The 16,862-nt window shown below is 41.7% G+C and overlaps 1 protein-coding gene across 11 annotated transcripts in view; it reads right to left on the bottom strand.

Moving 5' to 3' along the window:
- The window catches only part of dlg5a (discs, large homolog 5a (Drosophila)), a 228,429-nt gene that overhangs the window by 161,522 nt on the left and 50,045 nt on the right, over nt 1-16,862 (bottom strand). For all 11 annotated transcript variants that reach the window (XM_043678983.2, XM_043678982.2, XM_043678990.2 and 8 more), the window contains one exon: nt 13,386-13,497. In XM_043678983.2, coding sequence (XP_043534918.2) covers nt 13,386-13,404 — 19 coding nt within the window. In that variant the 5' untranslated portion in view covers nt 13,405-13,497. The remainder of the gene's footprint in view (nt 1-13,385; nt 13,498-16,862) is intronic.

Here is a 16,862-nt window from a genome sequence, read left to right as displayed (position 1 = left end):
AGCAAAATGGACATCAGAGCTCCTAAAAGGAGAAAAAAATGGGATTCATTAAGATGAATATTATAACATGCTAATGTGATCAGAAGAGCAAAAGGAGACAGAGGGAAAAATGTCAAGTGCAAAAGTGAGAAAATCTTTCATTATTCAAGAGGTAATGAAATAGAACAATAGATGCAAATAGGTTCAAAACGACATGGGTGTAAAAGCAAACACTGAGTAAAGGTACAAGCAACATGCCCCCTACAATGTTTTCACAAGAACAATACAGAATAAGCAGGGAAAAAAATATGGCCAAGACTTTGGAAAATGAATTAATACAGACAAATGTAAAGTATTTAACAGTATAAAAAAATACACCATATGTTCCATGAATGGTGTTGAAATGATGAACAAAAAAACCAAGGAATCCAACTAAGTGTTTTGCGCAGACCACACCTTCAACACAAATTTACAGTCTCGTTGTGGCTCAGTCTCTAAAACTCCTACCTCTTGACTAAGTAGGTTGTGTGTTCAAGTTCCACACTAGTTGACAGTCCAATGTACGATTAGTGCAGCAATCACTTATCAGAGGTACTGTCTTTTGGATCAGATGTTAAACCAAGGACTCACTTGCCTCATCAGGAGAATGTAAATCTTATATGATGCAACGTAGTGGCATCTGGCCAACGCAGGAGATGATGGACTACGACCAGGGTGTTATCGCTTCTGGATTGTACTTGTTGAGGTTGTAGAGGACAATTCAGTTCTATCTCTTCCACAGCTAGCAGATGAACAGAGTTAGCCAGAGTTCAAGTGATTCTTTTTATACTCATTCGGTCATTTCTTTTATCCTCTGCTTTTTCCATGTCCTTTACAACTACTAGCCTCTAGGCACTTTGGTCAGTGACCTATTGGTCTCATGTTGACAGCAAGTTTGCCACATGGTATGTTTCTGGAAGGCACCAATTTTACATTCCGTTTACATGACTCAGCCAGAGTAGTTTCTGACTCAAGAGCACAAATATTGCTTGTGAGGAGATGCCCAACATTCATCTGAAGCACTGGAGGCAGAAACAGTTCAGCTGCTTTGCTTGGCTTGCACAAGGTGCCCTTGCTTCCCTGCTATATATTAGGTGCTTTCTCCACCACCTTGACGTTATTTGTGCACATCCCTAATAAAGCTTCTGAATGTGTCGAATGTTTAACCCTCTCTATTATGGTTGGTCATAAGTCAGGTTAAGTGAGGATGTTTGACCATTATGCTTTGAGAGCATTCCTAAAAAGTGCTTTCGTTGTTGTCCTGAAAATGTCTGGCATGATTTAGTACAAAATGGAGGAATTGCTTTGGGAGTCTGCTGCCAGTCGTCTGAGCATGTTCTGCCCAGTGAAGCGGACTTTAAGTAATTAGTACCTCAATGTAGGGAATGTTGCCTTGGGAGATGCTGATGATGGCAAGCAGATTTTCTTTACATCACATAGATAGCTGTACTGAAAACAAAGGTCATGCTAAAATTTAACAACTAATCGGATGCCAAATGAAATTTCAAGGCCTTTAATGGATAGATGATTTGAGATTAATCAACAGGCTTCCATAACTAACGCTGTCAAAAGTCTATTTCACTGAACAATGACAGAGTAAAACCTCCCAGGTTCGCAACATTATGAATGTATGCTTTCAAACTCAAACAAGACAGCTTTCTTTTTTAAAGAAAACTTTCATCTTTATCATACATTCCTTTGTCATTTTGAACAGCATCGCCTCTTCATTATCTCACAAGTATCAATTTAATTTTTAAAACTGCTTTTATAATTGGGATTTTGAAATTTTTGATTGATCTGAATAATTCTTCACTATGATCTCTCTAATTAATCTATGGTTTTTGAAGATAAAGGGAAACAACTCCATATGTATTCTCAGCAATAATTAGTGTGATTTAAAATAAACTCCTTTGGTGATTGTATGCACAAGGGATGCATCCCTTAACCTGACTCAATCAATTCACAAAATATTCTCGTTTTCCATTTTGGTTAGTGGAAGCCCATCCATTGTATACACATAATCCTGTCCCAGAACCAACAGTTATTGCCTTCCAGGTCTCCACATTAAATATGATTTGTCATTTGATGAGCAGCTTTATAATTCCTCTAGATCAATTTTTTTTTACTTATCAACTGCATACTTGTTCACATGGATTGGTATTATCTCCAACATGTACTTCTATCCAAATATCTTGCAAACATAAAAGTTAGTAAACGTTGTAACTTTAAACCTACTTACACAATAGCTTCAATTTTAATATAAACAGCTTCCATTTTGCAGCCCTAATAAACATGTGTCAGTAAGTCTGGGTCCAACCTGAAACTTTTCCTGTGACAATTATGCTAAGTTTCACAATTTTTGAAGCAGTTACAAGCAACACCAGCAGAAGATACAGAGCTCGCGTTTTGAGTCAAAACAGATTAATAAGTACAATGGGATAAGTACATGGATTAATCATCCACAAATTTACTTATTGTGAAGGGGTTCCAGTGCTCCCAAAAAAGGATACATTTTGTTCTTGAATCTCATTCCTGAAGACAAGGCAACTCTTCTGTATAATTTCCAAGTGAATCACTTAGAGAAATTTTAATTATATGAAATGGGAGCAAAAATAAGACATTTGGCCTCCAGCATTAAATAAGTCCATGGCTGATCTGGTTGTGTTTTATTTAATGCCAAGTTCCCATCTCGTCCCAATAACCTTGATACTGCTGTCTACCAAGAATCTATTCACCGCTTTCTAAAAATATGATCCACCTCTGCTGCTTGCTGAGGCAGAGTGTTTCAAAGTTCAAAACCCTTAGAAAGAACAAAAACTTCATCTCTGCGCTGAAGTGACGACATCCAATTTTAGAACAGCACCCCGTAGTTCTAAGCGGACCTACACGGGGAAACATCCTTACCACATCAACCTGAACAAGATCATTCAGCATCTTATACACTTCAATCAAGTTACTCCTCAGCCAAATAGAAACAAGCTTAGCCTGCCCAGCTTATTCTCATAAAACAACCTGTTCATTCCAAGTATCAATCTAGTAATCCTCCTCTGTTCCTGCTTCCAATGCATTTACATCCTTCCCCTAAATAAGGAGGCAAAAAAAAATGCACACAGATTTAAGATGTGGTCTCATCATTGCTTAAATAAGTGAAGTTAACATCTTTACTTTTATATTCAATTCCTCATGTTGAAGGATTGCATCCCATTAAGACTCCTTGATTACATGCCGCGCATGCATACTAACTTTTTGTGATTCATGCACCAAAATCCCCTAAATCCCTCCACACCTCGGAATTTTGCATTAATTCTCTATTTAAATTATACTCTGTTTCCTTGCTAAAATGAACAAATTCACACTTTCCTTGAGAATTTCACCTTATTCAGTGGAAATTAAACTAAGGCATTTGAGAGAACTCTTAGTTTTCAGGATCAAAGATCAGCTTGGCTTTCTTTCCAGTTCTGTGTAAAGCTGGAGCAGCTGGATTGCTGGAAAGCAAAATGAGGCTGAAACGGTTTGACGCTTGTTATGAGCTCCTTTGAGATGGCAATGGACAAAGAACAGAAGATGAAGATGATGGGACTGGGAGCACTTGAACAAGACTTGTTTACACTTGGTTTTCTCCTTTGCTTAGAGTGACAGTTGGTGAGTTGCTGTAAATCAGTTTCGACCCAGGAATGACCAATTTAGTCAGAGTCAGAGTATTTTGTTGGAACAATTTTGACATTATCATGGAGTTGCAACAAAATTCCCAAACTTGGTAAGTCTTTAACTAAATCTTCATTCTGTCTGTAAAATTTCCAATTTTCCAAGATGGTGATCAGCTGCAATGTAGTCCAGCTACATCACAGTTTCACTTCTTGGATAGGATCTGTGAATTTAAGAAATTCACTACATCTAATTGGTTCCACAAAAGGTGCCTTTTTTTTCCAATTAAATGTTAAATTCAATTAAGTGCGTGGCACAGTGGTTAGCACTGATGCCTCACAGCACCAGAGACTTGGGTTCAATTCCAGCCTCGGGCAACTGTCTGTGTGGAGTTTGCACGTTCTCCCAGTGTCTGCGTGGGTTTCCTCCGGGTGCTCCGGTTTCCCCCCCCCAGTCTAAGGATGTGCAGGTCAGGTGAACTGGCCATGCTAAATTGTCCATAGTGTTAGGTGCATTAGTCAGGGGTGAATGTAGTGGAGTGGGTCTTGGTGGGTTGCTCTTCAGAGGGTTGGTGTGGACTTGTTGGGCCGAAGGGCCTGATTCCACACTGTAGGGAATCTAATCTAATCTAATATAAACACTTAAATAATGCAGGCATTGTCACTTAATGCTCTAAATGTAACATTGTTGAGTACTGAGGAACATGTGGTAAATTCTCCTTAGCGTCACAGAGTTCAAGCCAGGGTTTCACCCAAGCAAGAGAGCGTAGCAGAGATAATGGATGCAGAGGCAAAAATCTGCCAAAATTCCCTGGATTCTGGTCACATTAAACTGGAAGTGAGTATATATAACACCGCATTTTGAGGAAGGAGAGGGGGAGAGGGAAACAGGTTACAGCAGGCCAGTGAGAATGACATCATTCATCAGGAAAGTGTTGGCGTCTATTAAGGAAATATCAACAAAAACACTTAAAAAGCATAGCATGATGCTAAAATTCAAAATGATTTCAAGAAAAGGAAACCCTGACAAATTTATTAGTGTTTTGTAAGGATATAACTCTCCGGATAGATTAACGGGAACCAGTAGATATCTTATATTTGGATTTCTAAAAGACATTGATAAAGTTGATACACAAAAGTTAATACACAGAGTCTCAAGGCACAGAGGGTAACAGATTAGAATGGATAGAGGATTGCTTAACAAACAGGGAAGCAAAAGTAGGGATAAATAAAGTATTTTCAAGTTGTCAAACAATGATTAGTGGTGTGATACAAGGATCAGGCTGGGTCTTTAGCTATTTTCCATCTATATTAAGAGATAAAGACCTAAAATATGTATTCAAGTTTGTTAATGATACATAATTAGGTGGGAATGAAAGCAGTGAGGAGGAATCAAAGAGACTGCAAAGAATGATGGAGAGGTTCAGTAAGTGAACCAAGTGGCAGATGGAATATTCTGTGGTTACGTGGTTATAAACATAGATTGCATTTTTTTTAAAAAGACAAACTGCCAAACACAGAGAGACTTGAGTATACTTGAAACACAAATCAGTAGGCTTGTTTAGCAAGCAATAAGTTGGCCTTTACTTTAAGGGAATTGATGTACAAGAATAAAAGCGTCTTCATAGAATTATATGGAGCTTAGAAGAGACCACACCTGAATTAGGATATACCTGCACATGAGGCTGTATAAAGAATTCGGCTGAACTCGGATTTGAGAGGATTGTCCTGTTATGAAAGATTGAGTAAATTATCTGAAGTTCAGAAAAATGAGAGGTGATTTCACTGAAACATTTAAGAATCGGAGGGGAGTATTGGCATGTTGTCTTCCATGCCTGGGGAATCTAGATCAAAGAAACTTCTTTGAAAGAATTTTGAATTCCCACCCAAGAGAGCTGTGGATATGCCAGTGAATATACGTAAGGCCAAGAGAGGCAGATGTTTGGCCCCTTAGTGACTCAAGGATGAGGGGAGCACACTGGAAAGTGAAAACGAAGCTCAAGATCATATTGAATGGCAGAGCAGGATCACTGGGCCATTTGGTGTTCTCCTGCCCATACTTCTTATATCCCTCTGTTCAACATTAGCATTTGAACTGTACATCCATCACTTACATTGAATCCTTTTGAAAATTGACAATATAACCAGAAAATAAATTACATAATTCCAAAATTTGTTTCCTCACAACCCAACTCCATCCCTTTCTGTGACAACAGTCTGAGATTAAACCAGTCTGTTTACAATCTTGTTGTAACACGTGATCCTGAGGTATGTTTCTAATCGTGTATTTTCCATATCCAAGACTGCCTTTCACTTCCTCCGTAACATTGCTCAATTTTGCCATCTTAGCTCATTTGCCGCTGAAACCATTTATTCATTGTCTTTGTTACCTCTAAATGTAACTAGTCCAAAACACTCCTAGTTGGTCTCCTACATTCTATCCTTTGAATACTCAAGGTTATCTAAAACCACTGTCTGTATCTTAACTCTGAGCATGTTCAGTTCCCCTATCGCCCTGGTGCTTGCTGTTTGTAACTGATTCCTGGTAAAGCAGGACATCTTATTTTTAAATTTCTTATCCTGATTTTTCAAATCCATCCATGACCTGGACCCTCCCAATCTCTGTAATCTCCTCCAGCCCAACAACTCTCCAAGAGATCCACATTCCTCTAATTTTGACCTCTAGTACATTCCCAATTGTAACTGCTTTACACTTGGTGGCTTTCAATTGCCTTGGTCCCAGGCTTTGTTTATGTCCTTGGCGGTGTACAAATTGAGTGTCACATGCATCTGCAAGTGACTACATGTAAAACATGATATTTAAATTGTGAAGCTCTCTGAACATTCTGAGGATGTGGCGAACATTACATAAACGCAAGACTTTGTTTCTTGTTATAGCAGACCATGAATTCACTGATGTGCACAGTACGTTTACCCATAAACCTCCATTGTAATCAACAAACTAATAACCTTTGCGACATGACTCTATAAGATAAGCTGCACTTCATTTGGATAGAAGGACTAAGTTAGAACAATGCATTTCATTGTATGCATTCAGGCCTGTCCACTGGCTACCAAACTCTGCAAATAAATTATGAATACTGTGAGTATAAAAAGACATATGATCTATCAGTAATCACAGATTTAGCAATGATCTACCTACAAAACTAAATTAACACTTGTGTCTTCAACATAAATCAGAACAAACTTGTTTTCTAGCATAAGAGCAGCACTAAACTTCCAAATAGTCTTTGAATTACTGCCGGAACAAGAGGTGGTGCTTAAAAGAACAAAATCCAGTAGTTTTATTTGCTCACCTTATCATGGGATGGGCACTGCATGTAGAGTCAGAAAGATAAGGCTCAGGAGTTCACCAGAGAAAGTTGTGAAACTGATTTCAATAACATTTGGTCAATTATGTGTTAGATCAAAAATAAGTGACAATGCCAACTTCTGAATTGCCATAGAATCCCAACAAATTCACTAAAGGTTTTCACATAGTTCAGTTCCAAATGATGCAACTGTATGTGTAGTAGACTTGTAAGCCACATATTTGCACAATAAACAACAAAACTTATTCCATTATAGCATCTTTATTATATTACATACCACACTGTATTTCACAGTTGCATTTATTTTTAAAATAAGACAACCAAGCTATATTATGAGATGAGGGCAGAAGATTAAAAACTTGGTTGAAGAGATAGGATTTAGGAAGTGGCTTAAAAGAATAAATTTAGGTAGAAAGTTAACTAATTTTAGAGGGAGATTCCAGTGCTTTGTGCCAAAGCAATTGAAAGCACTGTAACAATTGTGGAACAATTAAGATGAAGGTTACTCAAGTGGCCAGAAATAGAGGATCACATATTTAACAGTTTTGGAGGACATTATAGAGACAGGGAGGGATGAGTTTGAAAATAAAGATGAGAATTTTAAAATAGAGGCCCTCTCGACCAATTCTGCCAAAATGATATCGGGTCTACTTTGACTTCGGTCCTCAATACACTCTTCCCTATCTCTCCCGCCACAGAACTCCAATAAACATGGAGCCTGTGGCATGTCCAGAAGAAATGGGTAAGAGTACATTTGGGGCACACTGAAGATGCCCATTTTTTAAACTTCGCCAGACGGTCTGGTGCCAGATGAGCCCTATGCAGACTTTTTAACTGCTCAGCGCATGTCCTATTACAGATTGAGATCTTTCGAGTATTCTCCCATAGGTTCTCCCACGTTTCAGAAGAGATCTCAACTCCTAGCTCTTGCTCCCAGACCTCTCATAATTGGTTAATATCCTGCCAGGCCCTGCCACCCAGCAGGTGATAGAGGGCACGAACCGAAAGGGTGCTTGTGGAACGTAGCAACAACCTCCTTGTATCGGGCTTATAGGGCTTAGTGAGAAGCGTAGTCTTCTTCTGGATGAAATCCCTAACCTGAAAAAAACGGAAAAGGTCTCTGCTGGGCAACCCGTATTTGCGACTCAGTTGTTCAAAAGACATCATAACCACCCCCTCAAACAAGTCTCCCAAACTAGAAACTCCTCTCGCTGCCCATAGTTTGAACCCTGAGTCCATCATTCCTGGTTGGAACTATAGGCGTAAGTGGCAAAGTTTTGGATAAACAACCCTACTCTGATGCATCGCCCTCCATGCCCTGACTGTACTAATGACAATGGGGTTCCGGCAGTGGTCCATACCTGTCCTCATCTTAACCATGAACAACAGGTTAATAAAAGGGCACTTTGCCTGGGAAGCCTCAATATCTAGCCATATTGAGTTTGGATCGTTATCTACCCAATCACAAACAAAGGACAGGAGGGAACTCAATTGATACCTTCTGATGTCTGGGAAATCAACTCCTCTCCCTCCTTGAGGCAACTGCAATTTAGTAAGTTTGATGAGGGGCCGCCCACGATGCCAGACAAAGGAACCAAACCACCCCAGAAGCTTCCTCAGCGTTGACCTAGGAAACATTATAGGGAGCATATGCATGGGATAAAGCAAATGAGGAAGAACATTCATCTTAATGAAAGATATTCGGCCAGCCACGAAACTGGAAGAGCCTCCCATCTCTGGAAATCTCGCCAAATATTGTCACGCAAGTGAGCAAAGTTAGTCCGAAATAACAGAACAAACTTGGGGGTAATAAAAATGCCTAGGTATTGGAACCCTGCCCGCGACTACTTAAAAAGGAACTGAGGGCCACCTTCAACTTCTGGCACATCCTTAAGGTTCCCCAAAGGCATAGCCTCCGATTTTGCAAAGTTAATCTTATATCCTGAAATAGCCCCAAATGAATTGATACATTGTATCAAATGGGGTACGGAGGTCATTGGGTTCGATAAAAACAGAAGGACATCATACAATGTAACCTTGTGGGCCCTCAATCCCACTTCCGGAGCAGTTATGTAGACGTTCTGACGAATGGCCTCTGCCAGCTGCTCTATCACCAACGTAAACAACAATGGTGAGAGGGGGGCAGCCTTGCCGACTACCCCTACCAATCCTAAAACTCCCAGACTTCACCCCGTTGGTGATGACTGTGGCCAGAGGGTGGTGATATGAAACCTCCACCCACCTAACCCAAACAGTTCTAAGACATAAAAAAGATATGGCCATTCCACCTGGTCAAATGCTTTTTCTACATAAAAGGAAATCACCAATCGATCGTTACTGACAAACTTGGACCATATTCAGCAACCTTCTAATATTATTAGAGGACTTTATAAAGCCTGTCTGGCCCTCTTTAATAATATGGGGCAACACCCTTCCCAAACTCAGCACCAGGATCTTGGACAGAATCTTGAAATCTGAATTTAATAAATCCTCAGGAACCTTCCCCTTTTTAAGAATTAAGGAAATATTAGCTTCTCTCAAAGATGGTGGTAGGCATTCATGCATATAGGAGTGATTGTACATCTCCTACATTGGCCCTGACAGAATTCCTATAAATTCCTTATAAAACTCACCCGGGAGACCATCAGGGCCAGGCGCTTTCCCACTCTGAAGTTGCCTAGCTACCTCCTGTATTTCCTGAACTGTCAAGGGGATATTAAAGAGAGAGGCCTGTTCCAAGGTTACCCCGTGGGAGGTCCAAGTTCTGAAAAAAGGTTGCCATTTTAGCACTCCTGTCCTCGCAACCTTCAGACCGATACAATTCAGAGTAAAAGCTCTGAAAAGCCTCACTAATCTTTTTAGCATTGCATGTAAGGACCCCAGCACTGTCTCTGATGGCAGTAATGGATTGGGGAGCATGACTTTTCCTAGTCAGGTACGCTAAATATTTTCCTGCTGGAAAAGCGCAGCAGGTCAGGCAGCATCCAAGGAACAGGACAATCGACGTTTCGGGCATAAGCCCGTCTTCAGGAATGAGGAATATGCCCGAAACCTGAAGAATATGCCCGAAACGTCGATTCTCCTGTTCCTTGGATGCTGCCTGACCTGCTGCACTTTTCCAGCAACACATTTTCAGCTCTGATCTCCAGCATCTGCAGTCCTCACTTTCTCCTAAATATTTCCCAGGCCTATCCCCATATTCGAACAGCCTTCGTCTAGCAAAAGCAAGTTCTTTCTTTGCATTTTGTGTCAGTATTGAATTCAAGGCAGCCTAGAGGGCCATGATCCACTGTAGCTCAGTCACAGAAGGCCGCACAAAATGTGCTGCCTTGGTGGCTTTCAATCGCATCTCAAGTAGACGCTGCTGTTCCTCCTTCTGTCGTTTCTGGCTAGCCAAATAGGAAATATCTAATCCCATAGCAAAGGCCTTAGCCATCTCCCATAGCATAGACGGACTACTAGCCGTGCCTGAGTTGATAGTCAAGAATTCCTGAAACTCCTTCAAAAGGCATTCCACAAAATCCTTAAGGAGAAAAGGGTCCAAACGCCAGTGCTGCAAACCTAGCCCTTCACTCTTGGCCTTAAACTCCAAATATACTGATGCGTGATCAGAGATAGCTATATCCCCAATTTTACAACTCATAATCGAATCCAGAAGGGCCAAGGGAGCCAGAAAGAGGTCAATCCTCGTGTGACATTTATGTGGGTTTGAAAAAAAAGTGACGTCCCTGCGGGTAGGGTGAAGACATCTCCAAATATCCACCAGCCCCAACTCCTTGCATACGTCAACCACCTGCTTTGCCTGCGAAGAAATAGTTGTGGGCCCGCAAGGCATCCTGTCCACCGGATGCAAAAAACAATTAAAATCGCCCCCTATAATAATATTACGCGTTCCAAAAGCACGCAACTTAGACAAAGCACTAATCAAAAATTTGAAGGGATGCGTCGGAGGACAGTAGACATTTAAAATGCCATATTCCTCCCCATGTATCAGGGCTTTAAGTATCACAAACCATCCCTGCTCATCTTTCACCTGCTCTAATAATGTGAACAGAGATTTTTCTGGATAAGTACTGCCACTCCCCTACTTTTAGTAGTAAAGGATGAAAAGAACACCCGGTCATAACCCCCCTGTTGTAATTTCAGGTGTTCCCCATCATTACGATGGGTCTCCTGCAACAAAGTGATATCAACCCTTTCCCTCTTAAGGCTAGAAAGCACTTTTTTTCCTTTTAACGGGCAAATGACTTCCCTTAATGTTCCAGATGCACCATTTAATAAGACACTTAGCCATATCCCCTTTCAAAGACCCTTGAACCCCTCAGAGGGAGTACCCTGCTTACAAAGCGCCGAGCACAAGTAAATAAAGACTCAGAGTCGAAGAACTATTATACAAAAACTACTCTATCATAACAATTACTACTAAAAAAACAAAGAAAACCAACTATAAAACCTTGAATGGAAGACTCTTCCCCCTGCCCACACTCACCCTACCCATCCTCTCCTTCAAACCCAGACTGTGCCCCAGCCTGAGGCCAGAAAAAAAACAAGGAGATGATCCTTAAATCAACAGAAAAAAGACAAAGTCAGGATGAGCACTCCACCCATCCCTGGCTCCATGTCACCCCTACTTGTGACTAAAAGAGAAACAGAACATACAAATAAAGGGGGGAGAGACAACAAAGAACATCTACAAAATTTCCCATCAGAAAATCCAGTTATTAAAAAAAAAGGAACAACTTATTCCAAGGTCTTTTCCCCCTTTCCAAAAAGGAAATTATTAGGGAGAAAGAAAGGGATGAAAACAAAAGGAAGGGAAAACATGGGGAAAGATAGAAAAGAGAACAAACATTAACCGTATACTTCAGGCCATTCCTCTATTTTGAAGTGTCTACAAAGTTTTTAGCTTTATCCGCTTAGTCAAATGCATAAATTGAGTCCTCGTGGCTGAAATGGAGCACTGCGGGGTACTTTATGGAGTACTGGATGCCCAGGTTCCTCAGCCTCTTTTTAACTTCATCGAAGGACTTCCTCTTTCGAATTACAACTGCTGAGAAATCCTGGAAAAACATGATTTTTGACCCCTTGTACAGCAGTACCTGCGGATCTTTCCCCAGGGATCTGGAAGCTTCTATGACTTTTTGCTTGTCCTTATATGAGTGGAAGTGCACTTGGATCGAGCGGGGTGCTGCACTGGGCCTGACCTGTGCACTGTAACCTGATAAGCCCTTTCAATCTGGAGCCTGCTGGACTCGATGTGAAGGCCCAAAAACTTCGGCAGCCAGTTTCAAAGAAGCTGACCGGCTGCTCACCTTCCTCACCTTCAGGGAGCCCGACAATTTGGAGATTTATCCTCCGACCTCAATTTTCAAGGTCGTCGATATGGTCTTGCAAGGCCCGTACCTCTCGCTCCATCACCTGGATCGGACTGGATGAGGACTCCATCGCAGCTTCCAAGGCCTTAGTTCAACCTCCACCTCCTCTAGCCACTTCCCGAGGTCATGGATCTCCTGCTCATGCTTCTGCAGCATGGATACAATAGGTTGGACCTGGGCACGAATCTCCCCACGGATCTCCTCAATCGCAGCCCCCAACCTTTGAGGTAAGTCTCCCCATCGCCTCAGCCAATTCCGGAGAGTCTGTCAGGTCCCCGGGGGGTTCAGGAGAGGGTGCTGCTGCTGCAGTCTCTGGTGTGGTAAGTGCTGCAGGGCAGTGTCCTCTCTGCTGCTGTTCGCTCACTCCTTTTCCCTTTAGCATCCTTCTCCTAAATACTAACAAATGTGTGATCTGTAAGGTTTTAAACTCATAATTCCACCACATCAGTTGGCCAGGGATGGCAAAAAAACACCAGTATGCCTTGGCTGTTAGGCAGAGCTGTCCACAGCAGTTCTACAGAATCGCTGCCATCTTGCCAAGTCACTTTTCTGTCTTTTAAGATGGCACCAGACAGCGATATTTTAAGTTGTATTTTGTTACATGATAAATATGCCAATAAATAAAATCAAATCAAATTTAAACTAAAATGGTATTTAATATGCCAATATAGCAGATGTTTGAAGTATAAATAGTTAACCTTGGATAATTAGCCATTCAGTAAGTTACCTACAGGTCATTCTGTTATAACAAGAGTTTCATGAATGCAAATTTGCTGTAACGCAATTGACGAAGTATGGACAATTTTTCTGTAGCGCAAACTTTTAAAACGTGTTGGCTGTAATGCAATTACATTAGAAACAGTGCTTAAAATGTGGCCAAAGTGCAATTTTTCTATAATGCGAGGTTGCACAAGAACACAACCATTGTGTTGTAGAAGAGCTACCTGTATACTATTTAAAACCTAACACATCTTGACTTAATGCACAAAGTTTAAACAGCATTAATGAATGCTCACCAACACAATCCTCAGCCATGCTGCTTTTACCACATTCTGCTTTGGTCTAGGGAGATTCAGGTTGCAACTTTCCAATTTCTTAATATAACAGTAGTGACATTCATACTTCTTTCTGTAACAGAATCAAATATAACAGCGTTATTAAACAATTGCCTACAAATGTATACTGAAACCAAACCTAAATTATTCTCAGTCGACAGAAAATGTGTTTATTAACAAACAAGTTACAATAAATTCATACATTGATTAAGGAGCAAAGTTTTAAATATGCTTTATTGGGACTCAAAGATGTAGTACGTGTAAAAAAAAAGCAATAGTTTCAACAACATTTGCTGAAGGTGCAAGGTACAGGATTTAGAGTGGACATGCAGAAAGTCCAACTTTTTAAAATTTGTTCACAAGTTGCGGATATTGCTGGCCGGGCCAGTATTTATTGCTTTTGGCTTGGTAGGTCACTTCAGAGGGCAGTTAACAGTCAACCATCATCCCATGAATCTGGAATCACATGTAGGCAGCACCAGGTAAGAATGGCAGATTTCTTACCCGAAACGACAGTGTGAAACAAATGGTAAATTACAAAAATCAACAAGCCACATGGTCACCATTACTGTAGCTTTTAATTCCAGATTTTTTTTAAATTCACATTTCATCATCTGACATGATGGGATTTGAATTCATGTCCCAACATTAATCTGGGAGTCTGGATTACTATTGCAACATCATCATCAGGACGACATTACCTCCCTCCAATCAGGATAGGGGTACACCACAGAGATGACTGAATAAATTAGTTTAAAATGAACAGATTGAATAATTGCAAACAAAATTATGGGTTGCTGTAACAATTATCCTGACCAATAATTGGACACATTCTTATGAATGGTAAGATAGTACCTCTGCAAATGGGAGAAAGTGAGGACTGCAAACGCTGGAGATCAGAGTCGAGAGTGTGGTGCTGGAAAAGTACAGCTGGTCAGGCAGCAATGAGGAGCAGGAGAATCAACGTTTCGACCATAAGCTCTTCATCAAGAATGAGGCTTGCAGATCAAAGGGAGCGGAGAGATAAATGCGGGAGGGGGGATTTGGCAGAGAATTAGCTAAGATTGCAGTAGGTAGGTGAAGGTGATAGGTCGGAGAGGATGGTGGAGCAGATAGGTGGGAAGGAAAATGGACAGGTAGGACAGGTCAAGAAGGCGGTGCCAAGTTGGAAGTTTAGATTTGGGATAAAGTGGGGGGGGGGGGGTGTAGGGAAATGAGGAAACTGGTGAAATCCACATTGATCCCATGTGGTTGGAGGGTCCCAAGGCAGAAGATGAGGCATTCTTCCTCCAGGCATCGGGAGGTAAGGGTTTGGCGATGGAGGGAGCCCAGGACCTGCACGTCCTTGGGGGAGTGAGAGGGGGGAGTTAACAAGTTCTCCCATGAGTGGTGGAGTTGTTTTGAGCGTGTCCTGAAGATGTTCTGTGAAGTGTTTTGCAGGTAGGCGTCCTGTCTCCTCAATGTAGAGGAACCGCATCAGGAGCGATGAATACAGTAAAAGACTTGTGTGGAGGTGCAGATAAATTTCTGACATATGTGGAAGACTCCTTTGGGGCCTTGTCAGGTCCACGCCCCGCACCACCCCACCCTCCCCTCCCAGCACCTTCCCCTGCCACCGCAAGAATTGCAAAACCTGGGCCCACACGTTCCCCCTTACCTCCATCCAAGAGCGTTGATGAGGGAATGGTCGTTACGGAATGCAGATAGGGGTGGGGAGGGAAATATATTCCTAGAGGTGAGGTCTGTTTGTAGGCAGTAGAAATGGCGGAAGATGACGTGATATATCTGGAGGTTGGCGGAATGGAAGGTGAGGACTGGGATATTCTGTTCTTATTGCGGTTGGATGGGTGGGGTTCAAGAGCAGAGGTGCAGGAAGTGGATAAGATGCAATGGAGGGCATCATTGACCACATGGGAGGGGAAATTGCAGTCTTTGAAGGAGGCGGCCATGTGGTATGTTCTGTTTGGAATTGGTCCTCCTGGGAGCAGATACGGCAGAGGGGGAGGAATCAGGAATAAGGGATAGCGTTTTTACAGGAGGCAGGGTGGGAGGTGATATGGTCCAGGTAGCTGTGGGAGTTGGTGGGTTTGTAGTAATGTCCTTGTTGAGTCAATCACTGTTAATGGATATGGAGGGGTCTAGGAAGGGGCGGGAGGTGTCCAAGATGGTCCAGGTGAACTTAAGATCAGGATGGAACGTGTTAGTGAAGTTGATGAACTGTTCAATCTGCTCATGGGACCATGAGGCACCGATACAGTCATTGATGTAGCGGAGGAAAAATGTGGGAAAGGTGCTGGTGTTGGAAGATGGACTGTTCCACATAGCCGGTGAAGAGACTGGAACAGCTGGGGCCTCTGCAGGTGCCCATGGCTACCCCTTGGTCTGGAGGCAGTGGGGAAGTGCGCTGGGTCAAGCACACCATTCCATCTTCTCCACAGGAAAATTTGAGAGGGGTTAATAAATAATAGCTTCTACAAATTCTTACATTAGACTGAACCATGGTAAATTGCAGAATACCTTAATGCATATGGAAGAAAGAAAACGTCATCAGTTCAACTGTTCTGATAGTAATGGCTCCAATGAGCTGTTGAACTGAATACTAAAAAGTACCCACTTGATAAATGATCAAACCATGCTTTTACAGCGGGTAGGAAAGTAATTTGAGCTCTGACAACCGAATAACTTTGGCAAATAGGAACTTAAGTTTATCCACACAATTTGTTAAATGAGAAGTAAATATAACGAAGCTTTTATTTCATAGATCTACATAGTTTGGGTAAATGGCAAGTACAAAATTTAACTTTGAAATCATATGACATACAGGTTCTGATTTGGGCACTACAAGAGCAACCAATACTCTAACGGGCCTTACACTCCATCTGAAAGCATAGTGACAAAAATACAGTCTTTTTTTCTTTTCCTAATTATTTCTCTATAAACACAAATATGTTTCGATCAGTTCAGGTTTGATATAATTTTGCTGTTAAGCTCACCTCTAAAAGCTGTGTTGTAAAGATTTATTTGGCTAAGGGTCAGTTTTGACTCGGTTGCTGGACAATTTCTTGCTGCTAGGCCTAGCAAGATCTCTCCTGTATCTTAACAAACCCACTTCGATGGCTCAGTGTTAGCACTGCTGCCTCACAGCACCAGGGTCCAAGGTTCAATTTCAGCCTCGGGCAACTGTCTATTGGGAGTTTGCACATTGTCCCCTTGTCTGCGTGGGTTTTCTCCGGGTGCTCCGGTTTCCTCCCACAGTCCAAAGATATGCAGGTTAGGTGAATTGGCCATGCCAAATAGCCTATAGTGTTAGGTGCATTCGTCAGAGGGAAATGGGTCTGGGTGGGTTACTCTTCGGAGGGTCGGTGTGGACTGGTTGGGCCGAAGGGCCTGCTTTCACATTGTAGGGAATCTAATTATCTAATCTATAAACCACCAACC

This window comes from Chiloscyllium plagiosum, unplaced genomic scaffold (assembly GCF_037043375.1).
Source record: "Chiloscyllium plagiosum isolate Xiang-an unplaced genomic scaffold, Cpla_swu_hap1 HiC_scaffold_43, whole genome shotgun sequence".
Lineage (NCBI taxonomy): Eukaryota > Metazoa > Chordata > Chondrichthyes > Orectolobiformes > Hemiscylliidae > Chiloscyllium > Chiloscyllium plagiosum.
This window is presented reverse-complemented; position numbering and strand designations above follow the sequence as displayed.